The sequence below is a fragment of the Cyprinodon tularosa genome, unplaced genomic scaffold (assembly GCF_016077235.1).
Source record: "Cyprinodon tularosa strain WSP-4 unplaced genomic scaffold, ASM1607723v1 ctg585, whole genome shotgun sequence".
Taxonomy (NCBI): Eukaryota; Metazoa; Chordata; class Actinopteri; order Cyprinodontiformes; family Cyprinodontidae; genus Cyprinodon; species Cyprinodon tularosa.
Genome location: NW_024039324.1, coordinates 1 through 24285, shown reverse-complemented (window position 1 = coordinate 24285; position 24285 = coordinate 1). Strand labels below are relative to the sequence as shown.

The 24285-nt window shown below is 37.9% G+C and overlaps 2 protein-coding genes across 3 annotated transcripts in view; one reads left to right on the top strand and one right to left on the bottom strand.

Moving 5' to 3' along the window:
* atf6 (activating transcription factor 6) overlaps window positions 1-9826 on the top strand; it is a 41507-nt gene extending 31681 nt beyond the window's left edge. The window contains exon 16 of one of the 2 annotated variants that reach the window (XM_038306562.1): window positions 8252-9826. In XM_038306562.1, the coding sequence (XP_038162490.1) occupies window positions 8252-8448 (197 nt within the window). In that variant the 3' untranslated portion in view covers window positions 8449-9826. The remainder of the gene's footprint in view (window positions 1-8251) is intronic. The other variant, XM_038306563.1, reaches the window with a different exon arrangement.
* Window positions 9827-12701: 2875 nt separating this feature from the next.
* Window positions 12702-23524, bottom strand: olfml2ba (olfactomedin-like 2Ba). Its single transcript, XM_038306554.1, has 6 exons — window positions 23366-23524; window positions 21125-21271; window positions 20090-20324; window positions 16180-17079; window positions 15658-15834; window positions 12702-13644 (listed from the first exon to the last, which is right to left on the bottom strand). Exons 1-6 carry the CDS (start codon window positions 23495-23497, stop codon window positions 13031-13033), a joined length of 2205 nt encoding a protein of 734 aa, XP_038162482.1. The 5' UTR covers window positions 23498-23524; the 3' UTR covers window positions 12702-13030.
* Window positions 23525-24285: the final 761 nt, after the last annotated feature.

Below are 24285 nucleotides of genomic sequence, written 5' to 3'. Positions count from 1 at the left end.
TACTGTATTTTGCACCATATTGAGTTTTACACTGCATTGGACTTTTTCACATCAATGCCATTTTGCACCACTATTTAAACAGTTTTCTTCTTTCTCCTACATTGTTACATTCTAATACCGCTGCACTTTATATTGATAATGTTTATCTTACTCCAACTGCCACCTCATTACACTGTTGGAAGCTGTATTCAACAAAATTTCATTTTGTATACACTCCATGCATAGAAAATAACAATAAGGTTTGTCTAGGTCTAAAGACCTTAAGCAACAACTAAATGCTTTCAACTGTTAATTGAATCTGGATCCTATTGAAGACATGGGTCTCTCTCCTGGTCTCACTGGGTGGGAATGAGTATTTGCTTGGTTGCATTTGGGGAGATGGGATCTGAGGCATTTTTCCCGCCCCATTTCAGAACCTGTCATGCAAACATTTTAATGCCTGCAAATATATAAAAAACTGTTATACATGAGTTACCTCTGAATATTTAAAGGCATAAAACCTTTGACTTTCTCCCACTGTGGTTGCCAAATTGTTCTTTGATGAATCATTTAATCAATTTGTTTCATATTTCCATGAGCTCATGTAAGGCCTTAAGACCTGCTGGTCCATAAGGACAGTTTGCCAGAGTTAGGTCACTTAGGGTGTTGGTGGAAAGAGAGCATCAGCTAACAAATGTTTTTAGTTGTGGTTGACCTTTACAAAATCTTTGCACAATAAACTGTATGATGTTGTGTTCAGGACTTTACTAGCTGTTAAGATGGCCCTATCTTTATTGATAGCTTAACAGTGCTTTTTAACTGAAATCTTCCAGTTCTTCGGTTTGTCAGAAAGAAAGACAAAGATTGAGAATATTTGGATATAGGCCAATGAGAATGAACATTGTTCTTGGTTTGTATTGTTGTTGAGAAACTTTAAGTTCTGTATTTGTCTGATGAGCCATTAAACTGCCACTGTGTCCAATCCAAAAGATGCCAACAAAGATGGCGTTCATAAAGACCTTAAAGTCATTGGTTCCCCAAAGAGAAAGGTTTCCATTTGCACCATTTGTCGTTAATGCCTGCAAAGTATTTGGATCACCTCAGGTTCTTTGCATCCAACATGCAGACAAGACAATACGGTATCCTCTTTTACAAGATGCTTGACCTGACATCTTTGACCCAGCTTCAAGAAAAGCAATGAAAAACAAGCTAACAGACGATAACAAAGTGAGGCCAGATTGTGATTTTGTGCAGCACAGCACACACGTGATGCTCTCTTTTCTTTAACCCCCACGTGTCACACAGAGATGACAGCTTCTAGTAGCGCAGTTGATTTATGCCAACTTGAAAGTGATGAACTTCAAATCTATATATTTATAAGGGCTGATGCCATTAGAAAAAGAAAGGCCCAGCTCTCTTAAAGGAGCTTGATTGCTCCACGCTGGACGATAATGCTTTCCAGCTCCCTGTGGGTTCACTCCTTTAGGAATGCCTTCCTCCTAAAGTCACTTAATGGTTTTCATCTGGGAGGAGGTAGATTTGATGTTTTAATCTGCAGTGATTGTCCGGTCTGTCTTGGTTAAAAACCAAATGCTGTTGATAGAAGCTTTGATCAGAGTATTTCTGTGTTTTGCCCCAGCAGTTCTGTTAAATGGCATCGCTTTGATCGGCACACCTTATAAGGACTGAACGGTGTGTTTGTTTAATGATCCAGTTTTAAAGAAGCCCAGTCAGGTGGAAACAGTCGTGTGTGTGAAGATGGTAAAATAGTTTTGACAATTTAGCCTTTCAGGATATATTCATTATATTAACCCTGGAAAACTGCCTAGGTTTCACAATATTTACGAAAACACTTGATAGAAAAAAGTATAATATCAAGTAACCACTTGTTCAAACCAAAGTAGTGCCATAATTGTCTTTATTTGTTGTCAATAGATTTATAATTTTAGATATTTTCATTAAAAAAAACAGACTTTGACCAAAATATAAACATTCCCTTAAGTTAGTAGTACTTACGCTGCATGCAGTTTCTTTTAAGGACCAGTTTGCACTTATTAGAGTAACAATTAGCTTGTTTTGTTGATTAGTCAGGCTGTCTCTGCCTGTGAGGCCAGTACTTGGCTGGTTAACAGACATACTGGTCCCAGCTGTAGCTTAAAACTCTCTTGCCTTATTAGGTTGTTAATGACTTTCCATGATCCTCTCAACTGGAAAAGTTTGAAAGGTAAAATGATTCTTTCTGATTAAGGAGGGGGAGAAGTGTAGCAGCTGGCTGACCAGCCCTACACAGCAGCGGCTGTGGTGGGGGCCTTTCTCTATTCCTAGGACAATGGGAGAGAAATCTTCTCTTCATCACCTGCTCTTGCATCTTATAACATAAAATTGAATCCATAAGAATGATATAGTAGAAAACTTAAGTGCTTTTTAAAACTTAACTAACTAAAAAACTTGTTTACAATTAACCTACATGTCCCTTCCTCATCCTTTTATTGTTATATCTCCTATTCTGAACAAACATTAGGATCTGGGTCACAGTACTCTATTTATTTTTGTCTAAAACTCTGTTCAAGTTTTTTTTTTAGCATAAAGGCAAGAATACATCAACTTTCAGACCTTCAGGTCTTAATGGAAAGGAAACACTTATTGGGATCAAACCCAGTCTTCCTCATACACCTTGGGCTGACTCTATGTTTGTTTTTAGTTTTATTAAATGTTAGTCAGTTTTCAAATGATAGTCTGATCTACATATTGGGCCTGATATTATAAAGGTTTGCACCAGTGGAGGTTCTGGGTCCTAGCCCATATTTAGCAGGGGGGCATGGTGGGTCCATGTTTTTCTTTTTGTTTGTTTTGTTTATTCATCGGGGCACCAAATAAAGGAATGAAACAAACAAAAACAAAAAGTCAAAAGTTCATCGCTTAATATATTAAAGCTGCAGTCTGTAACATTGAGAAGAGAGCAGACTTCGACTGAAAATTTGAAGAAAAACAGGTTTCACGCCACTCCCCCACCCTCTCTGCTTCACTCATACCCCACCTCCAAGCTCCACCCCTCTCTCAGCATCTGCGCGGCTACCGCATGCGACCAGAAGCGTCGAAGCAGCGTACGCGGCATGGAGTGTGAACCGGTAAGAGCGATAACACTCACCTCCAAGCAGCTAGATATAAGATGCTGGTTATACCGAAGTTTGCCGTGTAAGAAGTTGTCGGCAGGGGCAGTAAGGGCAGTTGTCGCTCCGCCATGACTTCCACGCGCGTCCTCCTGACTGCGGCGGCAGCGGCAGGTTAAGCGGTGAGAGGGGGGGGGGGATTCAGCGTGTGTGAGCTGTGATTGACACTCCATCAGACGCTCCTCTGGCTGTGATTGGTTGTTTTGTCTCGTCCCGAAATATTCTTTCCAGATTGAAATACAGGCAGTAGGCGGTACCAATTGAAGCAGTTTTTTTCACAGGTTACATATCACATGTACTGCTGTCTGGGCATAGGGACGGTTTTACCCAATATGACAAAAAGTGATTTTTAAAAACTTACAGACTTCAGCTTTAAGTAAACTAAAGAGCCATTTGCAGCTCTGAAAACCTCAGACATTACAGATGAAATGGTGACCCTATTGTGATATGACTGAAGCCAAAAGTTCAACAACTTAATTAAATCATCATCTATAATCATCTATAAAATAAAACACTTTAAATATAAATGTTAATCATTGAAGTGACCTTTTAGATGGGGTTTCTTCTCCAGTACATATCGTCATTTATTTCTCATCAATTTATTTTGTATTATTTCTTTGATACGGGGACAATAAGGGGGTCAGGACCAGTTCTACTGCGGCACTATTGGCACATATCCAGAACTACCAATGGTTTTCATGTCTTAAAACAAATAAAGGTGCAAAGGGATTTGTGTTTGCATTCAGCACATAGCGTGTGCAAACCTTTTTTGTGCCTTCAAACAACTTGAGCCATTTGGTTTGAAAACCAAATGGCGTAAATTCATCAGTGGAGACTATTCAAGTTTAAACATTTATTACCTGCACAGCGATTTTCCATGCAGTCCTCATCTCTTCTAACAACAGGGATTTCAATTAAAAAAAGCAGGAACCATAGTTATATTTTATGTGTTTTCAAAGAACTGCAGTGAGAAAGGCAAGCTTCAATGACTGGCTGAAACTGTAGCTCACCACATACATACGCCTGAATGTGCGCATGCACATAGAAAGATAAGTACTGTAACTGGGGACTAGGACGAAGGACGGCCTTACGTAAACTTATCACCAGACAGTTAGGAGGACCACTTATTTTAAAGATCAACCCGGAAAAAGAACATCCTCCGATATACCTTTATATGATTTTCATTCTTGCCTCCAGCCAGATTGCTTAGAACCTCGTCATTCCTTTACAACTGCTCTTAAATGCATATAGAACATGGAATCTGCATCTTAATAGGGCAGCACATCTTAGCAACTTCCAAGCGATCTTTTTAGTTCACCCGCAAAATGCCCACTTAATGCACGTCCTGGAAAGCTACCGTGGAACATTTGTCTTGCTGTTAAAACACTAACTTTATCAGTAGGTTACGGCAGAAATCCATACTTTTTGCAACATCTATTTCTTGACCCCTTCTGTCCCCACTGAGGATCTACAGCTTGTGATCTGAGCACAGAAAGCTTTAGACACCAAGAATCTCACTCTTACAAATGAGTTATTTCCATTCATGTTCAAGCAGGAAGTGTGAGGTTAAATAACACTGGCCACTTAATTTGGTACTGTATATGTTAAATGTAGAAATGTCTTATCTTTCCCATTTCAATTGTCCTTTATTTTATAAAAATAATGAACTTGCTTCCTGATCGCCAAACATTAAATCTTGTTATTCAGTAGTGATCCTGCCCTCGACCATTCAACCTGCGATGTTTCATATTTCTGTGTGTTGACTGGCAGAAAAAGTAAAAAAAAATGATGATTAGCTCTACTCCGGTGTGATTATATTTGCTGATGATATGCTTCCTTATATACAGAAGGGAAGAAAAGCTTCCTTCATGAATGGATTCTCTGAGTTTGTTCCAATTTGGCTTCCCCCATCCTGCTGACGGACTCTCCTGGGTTTCTTAGTGCATTAACGCATTGTTGTAAGACATTAGACCCTTATCAGCATACAGCAGCTCGCTGAAACATTCTGGATGCTTTCCAGATGGCACAAGTAAAATAGGGGGTAATAAGGCCAAGAGCAGTTAGACGGTAAATCTGGCAGCCTCTTCAAAGCATTGCTATTTGGAGGTAAACCTCGTTTTTTCATGCAGATGTGTTTCATCTTTTGCCTTTCAGGCTTCTTAAGAAGTTAAAGATCAAATTCTTTGATAAGCTGTTGAAGGATAGATGGAAAAAAGAGACTCGGACAATAAATGCAAGATCCAGATTTATTTTATGCAAGACATTTGACTTCATATGTTTGTTGTGCACTTAATTACATTGGATACCACCATTAGCTTTACTTTGTTTACTATACGGAAACTCACTACAACCTTTGCAAAGATAAGCCATCTGAAAGCAATTGGTCACACAGGATCAGGTAATGATGCAGCAGAAAAGCCTTGGAGTGTTTCTAAATTGGGCAGGAGGATTTTTTTTTTAAACCTTGAGAACATAACTGATTGTGAGGGCATCACCGGTTGACTTGAATGTGTCTTACAGATAGTATTTTGTTAAAAGCGGAAATGTATGCATGTAATGCATGTGCTGTCATGACAGGATACAATAAATTATTTATTCAGAAACTAAAAAGGAAGCATAAGCTCCTAAAATAAATCACAATCACAGAAATGTGTTGATGTAGAAATAAATAAATGCTGAAGGCCATTAACTTCTGCAAGTTATTCTAGTCTCTTCAGATGCACCTGTGTGGATTTGTATTTGATATTTCTGAGTCTACCTCATACAGAGCCCCGTTTTTTCTTTCTTTCTAGTAGCTGTAGTGTAGTGCTGAAACAAATGATTTCCTTTGATGTCTCTCCAAACACTGAAGCCATTTCAAGCGTCTAAATTTCACTGCAGGTGCATAAGATCCAGATTTGTCAGCCGATAAAATCATACCGAGCGAGAACAAATCTCACCTTCCCAAAACTTATTTATCCATGAAATCCCTCCAGCTGCAGTTGAAGTGATCATATGGTCCAGTTTGATGAGATCTGCTGGCTTAATACATCCCTAAAAAATCCTGCTCCAGGGAAGGAGAAGCTTGTGTCTTGGTGCAGGTGTCTGAAAAACCGCCTGCAGCTTTTAAACTTGCACACCTCGCTCAGAGGTGGGAGGTGTGATCCAGATGATGGGCTGACAGTCAAATCTTCAAGTTTTCAAGCTTTGATATAAATGCTAGCTGGGGGTTTAAGCATTTTGCTAATATCTTTTTTTTCTCCTTGTAGAATATCACAAGAGTAACCACTTTAAAGTGTGTCTTACTCTAGGCTTCTTAAGGGTTGGATGTGGAGGACCACAAACCACCATTGTTTAGTCCCTGATCTGATTCCAAGTTTGAATTCCTCAAAGGAAACCTAAATAATGACTTATATTTAGGTTAAGATGACTGTGAGAATACAGAGTATTTATGTGTGATAACAGTACAGTACACAATCTGTGGTGGAAGGAGTTATTCCAACACAATAGCCTCACTCATGACCATAAATTACTTTCAGTCTTTGAGGCTTTGCCCAGCTTTTTCTCTGCTTTGCTGAACGCAGCTACGGGGATCCTGACTCATCGTCAGCGTTCACTTCCCAAGCTCCCCTCAGACTTTTCTCCTTTTCTGTTCTGCAACTTGCATGTCCTGCTGTTGTTTAGTGAGGTTTTGTTTATCTGGGCGAAGGCGAAATCCGGTGTGTGACTCACCTCTGGGCTCCATTTGTAGCTCAGCTTGTTGCTTCCTTCCCCCACTTTCTCAAACAACACTCTTTGTAAAATCACTTGTTTTCAACCAGATGTTTAACATTGGATTAAACTTGTTGCTTGTAATAATACACTGGAGATTTTCTTTTGTATATTTATTTAATGAGAGTGATATTATCACATAGTCCAGCCCCCCTTTTGTCAATAAGAACATGTTTGGTCCTCTTTAACATTCTGCAAGATGTTTTATGTTAATCTGGAAAAAGTTTTGGATCATTATCCTCTTTAAAGTTTAAATCACCACCATATTTGTATTGTAAGTAGTTTTTTTTCTTTTTTTCCTCTGAGCTCATGGTGCCAGAAACTCTTAAAGTTTTTTCACATATTTACTATACTTAACTATGAAGATAGAATTATTTATCCTTTGTTACACACCAAAAAATCCATCTGGTTGCTCGTTGCTGCAACTCTAAATTGATCTGTTGCTATCTTAGGACAAAGTAGCATCAGTTTTAGATCAGATCATTTGGAGAAAACTTCATACCTGTATTGTTTACGTTCATCATTTTGTGGCACACTAGACTTGGTGAGTTTAGGGGGCCTGTCAGCAGCAGCTCTAAACTTTGAGTCAGAGTTCCAGCGGGTTTAATGATGATTTAATGTTCCTCTGACTGTAGAATAGTGAAATTTAGGTATCTGTAGTCTATCAGACATTTCCTCACTTAAAGATCAACTCACATCTGCTCTCCTTGAGTGGGACGTCTCTAAGGCTTAAACAAGTCTGCTCCTGTGTCACATCTATATATGCCCCAGGGAAATGATAAGTCATGAATTACTGATTAGGCATAAATCAGATACTAAATCCTTATTGAATTTCACAAACTCCTCCTCAAAATGAATTTATTCCAACTAAAGTTTGTATTCTTTCCAGATTTCTCTGTGTGTGAATATTCCATTGTAATTATCTAACACTACGCTAAAGGTCCCTACATACTCCACGAGAAGGGAGACATTTTGTTGTTGTTCTCACTCTTGCAAGAAATTAGAAGTTTTATGTGTCAAATAAGATTTATGCCATCGATGATGATTTAGGTAGGTGTTGGTTAGTTGGAAAAGCTGAGGAAAATTTGGCCCCTTCTGTTTTTCGTGTCGGAAATCCGTACAGCGAAGATTGACTCGTATGAAAATATGAAGCTTTGTTTGATATGTCTATTAAATTATGTAAAGCATATTGGTCTCCTCTGCCTGATCAAATAGTAAAATGGGTCATTTGATACTTTAGCGTGGCAGCTGAACTTGTTTCACAGTATAAATACTCAATTTTTATTTTATTTGCATATTTAGTCATGGTTTAAGACTTCAAAACCATCCTGTTTCTTTTCTTGCCATTACAGACAGCATCATCAAGGACAAAGAGTTTGAGGTGATGATGCAGATTGACTGTGAGGTCACCGACACCAAGATCATCCACATCAGGTCCTCTAGCATCCCACCTTTGCTGCGGGTCAACCAGACGGACACGTTTTACCAGCGCGCTTCGACCGATGGCAAGCCTGCGCCTCCTGTCGGCGTGCTCATGGGCTCGTCTTAACCTTTTCTCTTCAGCACTTTTTTGTAACTTCCCAGCAAACCACATTAAGAAGAAATCCAAGACAACTCCTCAGTCAAGAACTTTTTTTTGTAAATACAGTTTGTTCCCCATGACTCCTTTACAGGATTGGATCCTCTTAGAATAGAACAGGAGAGGCTGCCTGCTTGGGTGGCAACACTGACTTCCCCCCGCCGCCCCACACATCACTCAGGGTAATTGTTAGTCTGCAGGGAGCCGAGCGTTGAACTCTGAGTCACCCCGTCATAATAACACAACTTCTAAAAGCTCCCTGTGAGACACCTCTGTCTACTTTTTACCCAATAATATTCGTTAAAGACAGTAAAGGTATATTTGTGATGTTGGTGCTTAGAAGGTGTAAATGTCTTCTGTCTAAACTTTCTTTAACAGCATTCAGTAAACTCAGGGAGTTTTAGGTTTTAAGCTACTTGGCTTTAATTTAAATATTCCATGTGCTCCATTTTCAGCACTTGCTCTATGAGTAAATCTAGTAATTAGCTTCTATGTCTTTGCACGATGTCTTTGTCTCTTGATCATGAACGGATATTAATACTGTACATATTTATTGCTAAATATTATGTAACAGTACATAATCCTGGTTCCATGTGTCTCTTTCTGTTTTATGTGTTTGCTTAAAATTGTCCTTTTATTCTTTTATTTCTCATGTTTTTTTGTTTTTTTTATACCAACTGAAATGTCCTCAATGGTAAATTTTTTTATTTAAGATGAAGGAAGATGGAGAGAAATAACACTTGAAATGTTAAAATGTAACATTTTTGTCAGTCTTTTAAGAAAAAACAGACATAAAGCCACTATCACAAACATTTTAAGACCTCTAAAGGCTTGCTTCTTTTTTTATTTTTATGAAAATTTAAACCTGATGGAATTTCTGTGCGGTGTTTATCTATCCAACTACAAAGCATCAATGTATATTATAGACTTAAAGATTAGGAATGATGGAGCATTGACTTTTGCATTGAAATGCCTTATTATTTTTCATTTTGTTGTTGTTTTCCCCTTCTTCTCTTAAAGAAACATTTTCTTTCTTTTATGTGAATTGATGTGAACAAAATAATTTTTTTCTTTTTGTTAATTTCGGTCAGTTTTTGTTTATATATCTCATATAAGGCAGAAAGTGTATTTCTTTTTGCAAATGGTTTGTTTTTGCTGAAAAATCATGAAATGCTTTGTTTTCCTTGTCGGGTTTCGTTTTATGTAGCATTTGTTGTTGTTGTTTCTAAGACAGAATCCCTCAAACATTAATTTTTTTCTGTTCGCCCAACAATATGAAAAAACCTTTTTCTGAAGTTTTGTCTTTCATGTGTTTAAACTGAAATAAACACTGGATTTTCTTAAAGTATACCTGTGTGCACCTCTTGGTTTGCTTGCAGGAACCCCTTCACTGCTTTACTTAACATTTTTCCTTTATTGTAAAAGCTTAAGTATTCATAATCACCTCTCCCACAATGTCTGTGTTTACATTCAGAGTTTACCCTAAATTACTGGTTTAGGCCTTCATTTTCTACATTCTTTTGCCATTTCCTTCAACTTTGCCTTCTTTTTTTGTTTCAGGTAACACTTTCAAGCCACAATTAAAGCAACCTTAACCTTTTGTTTAACAGAACAAAGACGCATCCTTCCTATGTCAATTTTGTTGGGATTTATTATAGAAGGAAGAATGTGTTTTAGGAGAAAAGGGAGCTCTGGTATAGATTATGATCCAAACAAATACAGTGTGTCATCTAAAAAAAAAAAAAACACTTTCTTATTTTTTTGTGTGTTGCTTAAATGTTCTAACTTTGTTTTTGTTTTGTTTTTTATCACAGCTCTGCTTAGAAATTTGGATTAATTAGTTCTAAAATCCTTAAAGAATACAGATAGTGACATTATTCATAACCCTTGAGCAGTTAGCGACCCATCCACAAGCTCCATTGTATTTTATTTGGGTTTTATATGACAGATGAACAAAAAAGTAATGTGCATATAGTGCAAATGGAAATTTGACTGGTGGGGTATTTGGATTTATCCCCCTTTTAGCTGATGCCCCTAAATAAAACCAGAAGAATTACTATTTGCAGTGTCAAAAAGCAAGGAATGTGCTCTGGGCAGGCGATTGGTTAACATTAGCACACAATAGGACAAATTGTGGAGCTCTCATGCTGTGGGGTTGTGTTTCTTTTGCAAGCTTTACAGGGGTCTGTTTAAAAAAGCAGGTTTAAAAAATCCACAACTCTAAATTAATCTAGCCTAATGTTTGGAACTCGGTTTCACAACGACTGCTATGAATAAGTTCAATCAACTCCAAGTAGAACCAATCAGAGTTTAGCATGTACCCAACAAGGTTGAAAAGCCATTATCAGTGGAGCACCGATTTGACGAGTCACCATGACAACGGGCAACAGGAAGTGCCTATTTCACCCCATTGGAACTAGTGTTTCTAATGCAGAAATAATATAAAAAAAGGGAGAATGTGTTTAAAGGTGAGAGAAACAGCGCCACAGCTGCAAAGGAGAGGAAGATGGCGAAGGAGAAGGTTGTTGCTCAAGTTAATGCGTAAGTTTAAATCAAGTGGTCTATGGCAGCCTGTTTTTAGATTTATTAAAACACTCTCCTCTGTGTTGTTCCATTTGTAGATCACTAAAATAAGATTCTTCCTGATAAAAATCACACTCATAGATGGAACTGTAATAATATATTTTCTAAATTACATTTTTATATCAAAAAATGTATTTTAAAAAATATACAAGAATTAAGTTTTATATATCTAGAACTGTTTACACATTTTATGCTGATGAAGATTCTCAGTCATCCAGGTCATAGTCATTCCATAAAAGTTTGGATTGTTAAGGATTGGAAGTATAGATTTTTAAACTTTTATGGAATTTACACATTTTATTTGGCCGTCCTGACATTTATCAGCTTGACTGAAAATGTATTTATGATACCTGAAAAACATTTTTTCCTGGTTGAAACAATCCAAATTCTGAGCAGTAATATTAGGAATATGGAGATCTGAAATTAATTTATAGACATCCAGAATGTTTATTCTAGATGTGGAGAATTTCATTTGCTTTGAAATGTTCATTTAGACAAAGAAAAAATATTTTTTTCAGAAATCAAGAATACATATTCAGTTAAACTAGTACCGGTACATATCAAACGGCTTGCCATAGTTATTGTGACGGCGATAATATTATGGAATTATTTCTTGAATGGTATTAGATCAATGTATCTATTAATGAGAAATATTCTGGCAGCAGGTGAAAATTGAGTCATAAAGGAGTTTTTCTAATATGTAGAACCTGTGGATTATCTCATGGTCCTCATGTTGATTCAGTCTTCTTTTACACAGTATACTAAAAGGATGTTTGCAGCCGCGCCTCGGATGTTATCATCCCAATAAATGGCTGTTATAAGCAGCTATCAGACTCATAGAACGGCTTCAGATTGTGCCAGTAGGATCATTAGGTTTTTATCATCGAGGGAATCCTAACCCTAAAGTAAGTCCTTTCCACCCACGGAATAATGAATCTATTTATGTATATAATATGAAAACAATTTCAGTAGTTCTATATGTACTGGAAATATAGCTAAATAAGAATAAAAAAAATCCATGTCTCGCTCATATTGAACAAACAAAAAACAAATATACTCATGCCCAGTCAGCTGAGTTATAGAATCCTCTCCCTATAAATATTTAATTCTCTGTGAAGATCCTCGTCAAACAGACAAGCAATCTTTGTTTTTAAAACCTAATATGTCTAACGGACCTAGTTAACGATATATATACATATATATCAAATTTTTTTTATTTTTTTTTTTATTCACAATACTACGACAAAAATCTAACTAATTCAGGAAATAAAACAACATGATTGGCTGTAAGGAGATTGGAGACAGGATACTCCGATTTTACTGAAAATTAAAAAAAACCCTGCTCCCCACCAGGTTAGCTCTGGGGAGAATCTTTCTACACAGACTGAAACAGAGGTTGAGTAAACTCCCTTTGTGAAACGGAAAAGTCAGAATTTCCCTGTTTTCAGTTTTTCGGTAAACCTGCTTCGTGAAACGGACCCCAGATACTTTGCATCTAATCTTAGGTTGAGCTACTTAAGGAAAACCAGTGAGGAGATATTTTTGTATAAGAATCCATAAAGCTGGTTAATATTCAATAAGACTTGCTGCTGTTACTGCAACTAAAGATAGTTGTGGAAATCATTCATTCGGGAGGTGGATAAACAGTACCATTAAAACTTTTATTGGTTAAAAGAAAATGTGAAAGGCATGTATTATTTTCATTCTCTTTATAATTATCTGCTTGTCTGGGGTTTTCACCTGACAAAGCATGAAGCAATTCAATCATTTGGCATAAGACAGTTCTCAGTGAAACATGATACAAATATTGAAGGTTAATCTATTTATACAAAATGTAAACTTTAATATAAACAATGTAAACACTAAGTATATCTGTACATTTGGCCTCGTTTGTCTCATTTCTGTGGCCATTGTGGACTGATCTACAATCCATTCAAAAATATAAAAAACAAAAAAGACAAAAAGGCTCTTAAGGATCTACATAAGCAAAAGTAATGTTGTATGTGACCTGGTGTCCATTGTCCCATGCGTACAGAACCCCTTCCTTCGGGTTATAGTCGATCTGGGTGGTGTAGGTGTAGTTGTTGATGAAGGGCATCCTGGGAATCATTTGAGTGTTTGTGTGTGTGTCAAAGGCATATTCCAGGTTGGCATCATTTTTATTGTAGCTGTCCACGGCGTACAAGACTCCGCAAATGACAAAGCAGTTCCCAAAGTTGTTCCTCCTAAGCCCAGTCCTCCAGGTGGTCTCCCTTTGAGTGCTGAGATCTATGGGGTTCAGCTGACTCAGGATGACCACCTCCTGTAAGAACCCCTCTTCATCCAGTGCCGGGTAGACGATCCAAAGCCCACTAACGTCCACGGCAAAGTCAACGTGCGAGTGGCTGCGCCATTCCCATGGTGACGAGGACTCCTCAAACACTGCGTCATGCAGCATAGTCCAGGCAGCCACTTGGCGCCGCCGCAGGTCGTACTTAATGATGTCGCGGGAGAAGGCCCGGTTGTAGTAGAAGGCCCCACCATAGACCACGTGTCCGGTGCCGATCCAGTTGTAGGGGAGCTTGTAGGAGTTGGTGAAACGGCCTGAGATTTTATCCAGAAAGACAACATCATTAAAAGAGAGGTTTCACAACATAAACTGCAACTTTTTACAGCTATAATAGAGAGCCAAACCTGGAAAGCTTCTACCAGAAGAAAAACTGAACACATCATTAAACTAATTGTTTCTCAAGACCCACTGATAACTGATACGTTTTAAATTATTGTGTATACTGTATTGATACCATTTAACACCTCTAATTGCTTTGAAAGCCTTCCATAATTCACAGCTTTTGATGTGATATCTGGGATTCACCAGGGTCATGTGTGTACTAACCACTATCTAACAAAAGTTTGAATTTTAATGAATGCAAATTTTTTTTTTTTTTTGTGTGTTTTTCTTTAAACTTGTAAGAGATTGTAATCAACAGATAACGTTTAAAAAGCTCTGAAAGGGTTAATCTTGACCTATTTTTTTCATCACATGACCCTAGAATTTTAACTGGGTATCAACATTTCACATCAGATGAATGAGACCGTTGAAAGGTCTGTGATTGGATGCCCTGTGGACTCGGTGCAGCAGGTGGGAAACAGACTACGTTCACACTGCAGGCCTTGATGCTCAATTCCGATTTTTTTTGTGAAATCCAATTATTTTGGTTTGCCGTTCACATTTCACATTTCCAAATATATGCGACATGTGATCTCCTGTATAAACTGTAGTCATACAACGCAAGTGACCCGCATGAGCAGTAGAGGTCACAGGCCAGCGTGCTCTGTTTACGGAAATAAAAATGGATGGTAGCGCCGGCGCACATCTAGCAGTCTTTCCCAACGATAAAAACTCAAACTTTTCAAGATGGTTAAACATAAATACTTCTCTCCGCATCATCGTCCGCCATGGTTGTTGTTTTTCTTGCCGCTTCTTCATAGCAAGACCCAGAACAGTGATCTTAGTCTGGTATTAAGGTCGTTCAGGTCGGATCAATGCGCCCCGGCCGTTCAGACACAGGTCATTTCAGGCTGCAGTGTGAACGTAGCCAAAAGGACCCTAATTAAAATAGCATCTCTGTTTGGTAATTTCTCTCACCCCAATCATGAAGCTGGTGAACCCTAAATACACCAGGAAGGGTTATCACAGATCCTTCCTCCCAGCAGCTGTAAGACTATAACCAGTACTCAAGTTGAGGGGGGATGGCATCCCCCTTCATTAAAAAACTATCCCCCTTCTTAAATGACCATCCCCCATACCATCCCTGACATTTCATTACTGAATGTGTAAAATTTCTACTATATATTAGCAGTAATAGCAATAATAGAAATAAAATCGAAGAAGTGGCCTACAATGACTATGAAGCTGATCCCAGTGAGAAATTTGTCCCTAACTATGTAGTGGCATCCATCCATCCATCCATCTTCTTTACACGCTTGTAGTGGCAGTGATAGCCATATCATTCCAGGCACTGACTGCAGTTCTACTGTTAGGTGCCTTGGTCAAAGACAGACGTGCCTGACATGGAACAACATATTGCCTTAGGTTAATAGACTATATTAATTAGGCTATGTATGCTTCTGAAAAAAAATTCCACCGTCTCCCTTCTTTTTTTCTTTTTCTTTTTACAACTAGACTACTGTCTCTAACCACCACCACTGTTGCCAACGGCCTCCATAAGTTGTTACATTCATGTTGATTTTGGACAGTTTCTGTCTTAGTAGGTTAAATACGTCTCTAGCAGCAAATCTCTGATGTTGCTGCTATTATTCACATATCCATTACTGTTAAATTTTCCACAGCTGATTATTGAATTTTCATTTTTCTAGATACAGACAATTTATATTGTAAAAACACTGTACAGTATTTATTTGTCTATGTTCTTATCTGTTAGTTTTGCACACTTTTCTAAGGTCCAAATTGTATGGCCACTTTAGCTATAACCTTTTGCTGCTGTAAGGCCACAATTTCCCCACTGTGGGACAATAAAGAGATTTTCTTTTCTATTCTATTCTATTGTAAAGAAAACACAATCCTAAATTTAGTAGAAAGATTTGGAGTCTCACCTCGTTTGAAAACCTCCAGATTCTGGAACTCCAGAAGGTTATTCCCATAATGGAAGTTTGTGACATAGATCTTCTCGTCATTGGATTTGGGATCCTTCATCCAAGCTCCCTCAGGTCTACCATAGGTGTTGTGAGTGATTGGCTCAGATATACTTGCCAAAGTGTCCTTACATTCCCCTGTCACAAACACAGGTAAAGGTGGAGATTTTAGAGGCAGCTATTAACTCCACCATCACCAATGCCAAGGAGTCTGAAAATAATTAGAGGCATTTGTTTTCTTCAAAATAAATTAAACAAGTAAGATTTCCCACAGGAGGAATAAGTTTAGGAATTTCTAAAAGGGAAATTTCCATTTGTTTGCTCCAAATGAGAACATTAGGCTCAGTAATTGCTTTCAATGTGAATAAGAAAAAGTCAAATAATGTTTTGTTGTTCTAGCTAAATCCTGGTAAACACTGGTGCATTATTCTCTTTTCACCCATGTTACAGATGGGGTGCATATATAAAGTAATAATCATTTACCAGTTTTTCTTGAAGTTGATTCCTTCTGGTTTTGCATTGGTTGTTGTATGTCGAGGTTTTCTGCCCCCACATCTTCTTCTTCCCAGCTAATTTTGTATTTCCTTTTGACTGCAGCAGTCAGTCTGGGAGTGCTGGTGACTTTAGGGGAGCGGGTTACAGCTGTGATGGTGCGTAGAGCCATGTCACCAGGTAAAGTGGGATCAGATGAGTGGGTGGGAGTAGTTTCCTCTTGCAGTGTTGATGCGTTGCTGTGCACTGAGGTGGAATACATTGTGGGATGTGCCGGAGCTGAGGGTGAGGGGGTAATAGTTGTAGCAGATGGCCGGCTCATGGTTTGAGCCTCTGCCATGGAGTTTAGATCTGAAGTTGTCAGCTTTTGATCTTTGAGCTCAAAGCTTGTGGTTTCCATCTTGGAGATGGGAGAATATCCCTTGGATAACGGTTCTACCGTTTCCTTCATGTCTGGCCTGTTGGAGGGTTGGGTTGGACTCAGTTTAGTTTGATTGGTGTTTTCAGGTGGGCTGATAGTTGAGGAAGCTCCTGGAGCTGTTGTCATGGGAACGGGCCAATCTGTCAGAGGTTCCCGGTTTTTGATTTGTAAACTGTTTGCAGTACTGGTTGGTCCAGCTTTAACGCTTCTCGCTGTGGCCACCTCTGCAGACACTTCCAAGGACTTGATTCCACTATCACTAATGATCTCATTATGAGACGTTAAGATGGGCTTTGTTTCCTTTAGTTTTAAAGACGGGGTGTTCCTCTTGGGTACAGGATCAGTGGACTTCGGCCTAAATGATCTCAACCAAGTTCGTGTCCTGGGCCGAGTGGCTTGATGACGAAGGAGATTCTCTTCAATAAAGAGGTTGATGGAGCCGTCTCCGCTGAATTCATGGTATTCAAACACTGAGGGCAGAAAAATTGAAGATTTTAACTTTTTGTTTTTGCTTGAAAACAAAATAAAATCATCAAAATTGTTGAACTGCAACTTGAGCTAGAAATGGAAATAAAGCTAAATACACCCAAGTGTATAAATCATAAATCTCAGACACTTAAATACCTCAGACGCCTTTAGTCCTTGAAAACTATTTATTGTCCTGCCTTGAGGATGATCTGCATGCACAAGCTGAGTTGCTTTCTTTGAGCATACAGAGGTGTACTTATTGGATGAAATTAATCTATCTCCATTTCTTTTCTTTGTGTGCTTCTCCAAAACACAAGCAGTCCTTTAACTCTATGCTCAAGTGATTTTATGCATCAGCAAGTTGCTCATGTTCAGAGTTGGGAAAGCATGCTTTTAGTTATTTTACCCCTGCTACCTGGAATGCTCTCCAAACTGAACAGACATAGTCCAAAATGATCTAATTTAAAACTTTTTTTGACATAAAAGGCATCCACAAAACAGTGATTCTTTAGGTGAGAAGCTAGTCTTTTTAAAATCGACTTGGTTTAACTATACTTCGCTATATTTCAATTACTACTACATTTATTTGTTTATTTCAGCATTCATATGTAATTAACTGCATTCCATGTGTAAAATATTATTACTTTAAGGTGCTTTGTGTTTCTGAGAAGCAATTGTTGACCTCTTGGTCAGTTCACCCTTGAAACAGACTTCTGTCTCAATGGGTTATTTTTTTATCTGATTACATAAAAGCCAATATAATAAGACATTTTTAAAAATCTTTGCATTTTACCCTGTTACAATCATTCTTTGTATTTTATTGTGATTTCAATAATATACCAAGAGAAATTGGAGAATTATTACAAAATGGAAGAAAAATTCTAGAATGTTTTCATTTGATTAGTGTGTCTTGCCTTTACTTTCAGCTCTGCTGATTATAATAACCTTGAATTAAATCTGATCCAGGCTTAAAATCAACCCACTGGTACTAAAAGAAACCATCAGTGTTTAATTTGTGATCATTACTAATACAGCTTTGGTGTTAAGGCCCCAAAAAGTTTGCAAAGAGATCATGAAACCAAAGGATGAGAGATTAAGTTAAAGAGATCTAAAGCAGGATTACAGTTTGAACAACACCTCAAGCTGTCGGCATCTCACAGAGCTGCAGCATCTAAGGATGGAAGAAGTATGGCATTTCTGTACGTCCACTAAGACATGGCATCCCACCTGAACTACTGACTGGGAGAGAAAACCATGCATCAAAGAAGCAGATGGCTAAATTGGGGGAATCTACTAACTGTGCACCCAACATAAGTCATTCATTACGGGATGGCAGTTATATATATTATTGAGGGAAGGCCTTATGGAGTCTCGTTTGCAATTTTTAAAAAATAAATACACGGTTTGCCTCAACTGTTTAGGTTAAGGCAAACCGTTAAAGGTTTACCTATCAGATGAAGCCAAACTCGCCTTTTGGATCTACATGCAAAAATTCCCGCCCTTTTAAAATCAGCAGATTGCATACTCTATAGGAAGTTCAATTCAATTAAAAATACTTTATTAATCCCTAAGGGAAATTAAATGTTGTAGTAAACAATTTCCTTTTCTTTTAACGAGTTGCTGTAGATGATAGCTGTAGCGGTCTGGTTTGTGCCAGATCTGAAGAGGTCATAGACTGAAGACACGCTGTTGTTCATTATTTTCTCGTTTCATGAAGAATTAATCTTTGGATTTGTTTACAGTGTAGTCCTGCTTCTTTTACTATGACTAACTGTATATGCTCATCCTCATGAGGAGTGTTGGCTCGGAGCTCGTCTGCCTGTTTTCTTGGACGGTACCACCTGTAGAGCTGGTTGACAGTTGCCTTTTAAATATCTGCTTCTTTCTGTATTTCTGCATTTGTCTCCTTCAAGCCCAGTCAGTGTTGGCAGATGGCCGCTCACACTGAGCCTGGTTCTGCTGGAGATTAAAAGGGAGTTTTCCTCTCCACTGTTGCTACATGAAAATTTGGTGTAAAAGATTGTTGAAGAGTCAATGACTAAATACAAGTGAAAATCTGGAACACCAAGGTATTCATACTCCATCACCACACCCACTTCTTCTTCCATGATGGTAATAGGTTTCAACTTGTTCCTATTTCTTCTGAAATCTACAATTATCTCTCTTCTTTTGTTCACATGATTGTTTCCGCACCATGCAACAAGCTGAGTTTCAGATTTGAAAAATCACCTTGAAGGTAGTATATATTTACATTTGCATATCCTCAAGCTATAAGTTGGTGTCGTTCCGTCATTAGAATATGATCTGCACTTTGATAGGGGAGCCCTTGCAAAAAAAAAGTGTGTTTTAATTTTCTCCAATCTTTTGAATATCAGGGAATACATCTTGTAAAACTGACATGGTGCATTGAGCAAAACAGCATCGTCAAGGTACTTTAGGGAGGCTTTTCTTCATGTTACTAAGCAATCCTGCAAAACATATTAGAGGCTGCAAAGATCTTGCCACTTGAAATGAGGTTCTCTAATACTCCTCCTTGTAACAAAACAAGAAAATGTGTGTTAAATTATGTTGTCTAATCTGACCAAGCTGCTGCTCCTGTAGAAAGAAGAATATGCAGGGATATATGCCTGTAGATCTGCAAGAAATATATCAAAATAATTGCTGCTGTAACTGCAACAAAAGTGGTCTTGATCATGTTACTCAGGTGAACTCTGCACCTGCTATCTCTAACCTACTCCTTTGTTCAGCTGCTAATAAACATCACAAGTTGCAGAGAACCTTAAAATATTAGTTCCAATGAATATTGATCCTTTTTTGGATTATATTCTACTTTGTGTTAATATGTCAGATACCAACACCCCCACCAAAAAAAGAAATTGTTAAAAGCTAATTGGGTGTAAAAACTTTATCAAAGCACCATATGCTCTGCTTTGAACTCTTTTCAGTGCAGTACAATCAATCTATGTGCAGACTTCACCTTATTATTTTCAGTTCAATTTAATTAAAGCTTACTGTTCTCGCCAGGCTCTCCGTCATCTGCCACCATGGGGTCTGGCTCCACAGCATCAGGCTCAGATTTATAAAAAGTCATCCCTCTGATGATCATTTCATTAGATCCAGCCTTCGACACCTGAGAATCCTCTTTGTTGGCCGTGGTATTTAGAACTTTGATCTCAGCGATCCTATCAGAGCCAACGGGCTTTTGAGTGGCTGGATTTTCCGTCGTAAACTTTTCTTTGAATCTTTCCTGTTGACCATAAAAACAGCAAGGATTAGTCTCATCTTTTTATTGGTGGAGCATTCCAATGTGTACAATTGCTAATAAATAATCCTAGTGAAAAATAAAACAGCAGTTATTAGAAGATAACTTTTCAATTTTAAACACAGAGCAGAATCCGGTTGGTTGGACTCTACCCAGTATATGAAAGTTAAAAGCTGGAAAGGATCAACACCCAGCAGGAAAGTCACAGTTAGGGAGTCTGCTTTTGTTCACTGATCCCACCAAACATTCATATTGCCTCACGGACTCTTTTACACATTCCTTTTACAGAACTGGGATTTTAAGGGGAAATCAGTGAAGACGTGTGATTTATCTAAATAAGATGAAAGAAAGAACTGACATGTGATAACTGTCCTTTAGGTTTATGAGTTTGATACACTTGGAGCCCTTCTTATTTTGCATTTTATACAAAGGTTTAATTTCTTATTTCAACGGGATATAGTAAAGCATCTGTTGGATTGTTTAGTGAGATTGATGGATTCACTGTTGATACATTTTGTTTTACAAGGTCAGAAATCTGATATCTGTCCCAGAATTTTTCATTCTTAAAACTATTTATTGCACAAATGAAATAAGGTTTTATTTCATCATATAAATAGGATCAAATTTAGAATCAGGATCATGCTAAATTACTGATAATGAAAAGCATGGGTCATATGTAATTACCTTAGTAGGATAAATATCTTATGCAGTATAAATATTTTTACTTTATAGCGACTCTTTTATTATTATAATAATCCTCATTGACATGTCAAGCTCTCTCTTACCTCTGGATAGTGGTAAGCTGCCGCCTTACTAACATCACCAAATCTCTCCTCCTGATGTGGCTGAGGAAGAGGAGTAGCTGGGCTTTCAGTTACTTTCATTTTTAATACAGGACTCCCTTGAGTCTTTGCTTGGCCAACAGACACCGCCTGGAAGATATGAAGCCAAATATAAACAAAGGTTTTAAAGATTCTACACTAGATTTTAGAACTGGTTAAAAATGAATGAAAGCAGAAGAATAGAAATCCTTCCTGCCGCTACTTTTGCAGAAAGGATCATCCAAACTGACCTTCCCTCCATCCACAATCTACACAAGTCTGGGACAGAAAAACACCAATATTTTTTGCTAACCTGATCAGAGGATGTTCAAACTTTTACCTTCAGGTTACTTCTACAGTGAAACATTGATATGGTGTCTCACAGATATTTTTGACAAACATGAGAAAAGCTTTTGTGTTCTTGATGGTCAGCTGAGGTTTTTCTGTTGGACATCACACTGCAAAAATGTTCTGAAAATGAGTAGAAATTTCTTAAAATAACTGTATTTACCCTTAATTTGAGTAGGAAAATAAGATTATTTGCCAATGGAATTAGCATTTTTACCATCAAAATAAGGTAATTATTTATTATGCACTTGAAATAAGAGACTGCAGTTATTTTCTCATTTTTAATGTAAATTGTCTTATTCAATTAACAAATTGACTCTTATCTGCTCAAATTAACAAAAAATACAATTGTTTTAAGAAAAAAATTCTTACTTAGATTTAAATTTTTTGCAGTGCAGTTTTGCCAAATTTCATGCTGAACCATGAACTTTGACCTCACTGAGGCGTATGAGGCCTTCAGGGTTTTAGATGTTCTGGATTCGTTTGCGACCTCCTGGGTGTCAGTGAGCTCTTAGATACTTTTGGTTTGTCACTCATGTCCACAGGGGTTCTCCACTGGTTCAGGTTTTCTCTATTTGTAGATAATCATTTATCATGGTTGCCTTGAAACTTTAGAAATTGTTTTTTTTTTTTTTTAAGTCTAACAAGACTTATAGTCATCTATGATTTTCTTCTTCACTTTTTTTTATTAGAATCTTTTGTCGCCTTTTGAGATCTTTTGGCATCCTCTTGTTTTCTGACAGGTTATATTGAAGGGATTTCCTTATTCTACACATGTTCAGGTCTGGGTTTGGCGGTTGAAAATAGACCAAAAATGGGGTTGATAAATTAACCCATGATTTACTAAAGGGAACCAATTATATTTTTACATGGAGCTTAATTGATCCGGATGTTGGTTTTTTGTAGTAAATAAAACCATCACAGAAAACTGCATTTTGCATTTACTCAACTTATCTTGTGTTCATATTTGAATAAAGGAAAATGTTATCGTAACCATTTGCTGTAGGCATTTCAACTTTTTAGCATTGTGCAGCTTTTTTGTTATTAACTTGATGATTGGTTAGGACCATTTTTGTTATATATTAATGGCAGACCCTGAGAGGGCCCAGCATATCAATAACTATTTACTTCATGTTTGTTTTCCAGACATAAAAAGATCCCTTATAAAGCAGCACTGTTTAGCTCGCTACATTCTTTTCTTCAAACTTGCCGTGTAAACCTTCCATTTGTTTCTCCTGCACCTGTTGGGATGGGTTAACTTGAAAATCAACTGTATATTTAGTATGTTGACTTTAGCACAGTCTCAGCTGCTCCTCTTCTATCTTAGCTGTAAAGGTTGTCATCATAGATATGAAGCAAACAGAGTGGATGCTCAAGATGAGGCTGGTGGATAATGCTACGTTCAGACCGGATGCAGCAAAATCGCGTCTGCTGCTTTTGCGGGTTAACTTCAATCTTAACGCGACAATTCAATGCGAAATATGACCTTCTTGGCTTGCCATACCGCGGGACCTTTTGCTGCGCCTTGACGCGCGTCAACCATTGACTTTGCATGTAAACTCGCTGCTTCTGTCGCGCCAGCTGCGCCCGGTCAGATTTTGTTTTTTATTTCTAGTCCAGCTCATCTTAGAGATGCTTCCCATTTTCTGTTATTTTTCTATTAATCTTTAAGTTTAGCATAAGGAAAGATCTAAGGTATAGGTTTTTTTCTTTCTTTGACATCATTCTCTTAAGCTGTTCTAAATTAAAAAAGGAAAAAGTCTTGTGAATCCTAAAGCCGAAGGAAGGTTTCTAACCTATCAAGTTGGAATTTTAAGGTTTTTATTGCATTTTATTCCACCACTGCTTGAATTTTACCTTCTCGATGTGATCCACTCGTTGCAGGAGCTTATTCGTCAGAGAGTGCAGCTTCAGTAGATCCATCCCATAGAAGGAACCCTCCAGCAGCTCCAGGATGGTGGACAGCTGCAATGATTGAGTGAACGCCATCAGAAAACATAGTTTACATCAAATGTGGCATTAGTCCTTTTTTGAATGTTATCAATCCATCTAGAGATCCAAACCTCCCAGGAAATGAATAAGTAACATCAATGTTTGGTATTTTCATAAATTAATGAAACCCATCTGAAGTCATTTTAATTATTACCTTCAAAGAACTTCTATGTAATAGACTAAAACAAAAGTAGTCCAAAACTGTGAAATGGAAGTAAGATATAGCTTGTTTTCACACTTTATACAAAAAAAAAAAGAGAAGCGTGCATGTCTTCAGCCACTCAACCTTTTAAATCTAGTACAAATGGCTGCTTTCTTAGGTCACCTGATTAGTAAATGCCCCAGATTGACATACTGCTAGACCAGACTCTTAAGCAAGCAACAACTGCGGACACAGAGGCAGATTTAACAGTTTATTTCCTAGTTAAATGGAGAAGAGCTCAGTCAACTTAGACAAAAACAGGGAGAGAGAGTCTGAGTTCTGGATCCTTATCCAGAGGATTGTCCTGTGTTGGATTGAGGGTGGACAGGCAGGCTGATTGTTCCTGTATGGGCTCCCCAGAGAGGAGACAGTTCCAGAGCAGCAAGGAGGTGGAGGAAACGGACCTGATCCTGGTGAGCGTCTGATCTGGTTCTGTGGAGAACGAAAGCAAGGAGAGATTAGAGGAGACTCTGGGAGCTTAGTTCACTAGCAGAGCTTGACCTGTTTTACCACTGAGAGAGCGGAACCAACTGGCAGCATGCTCCAGGAAACTGCTCCAATATAAAGGCCACCACTGATTGTC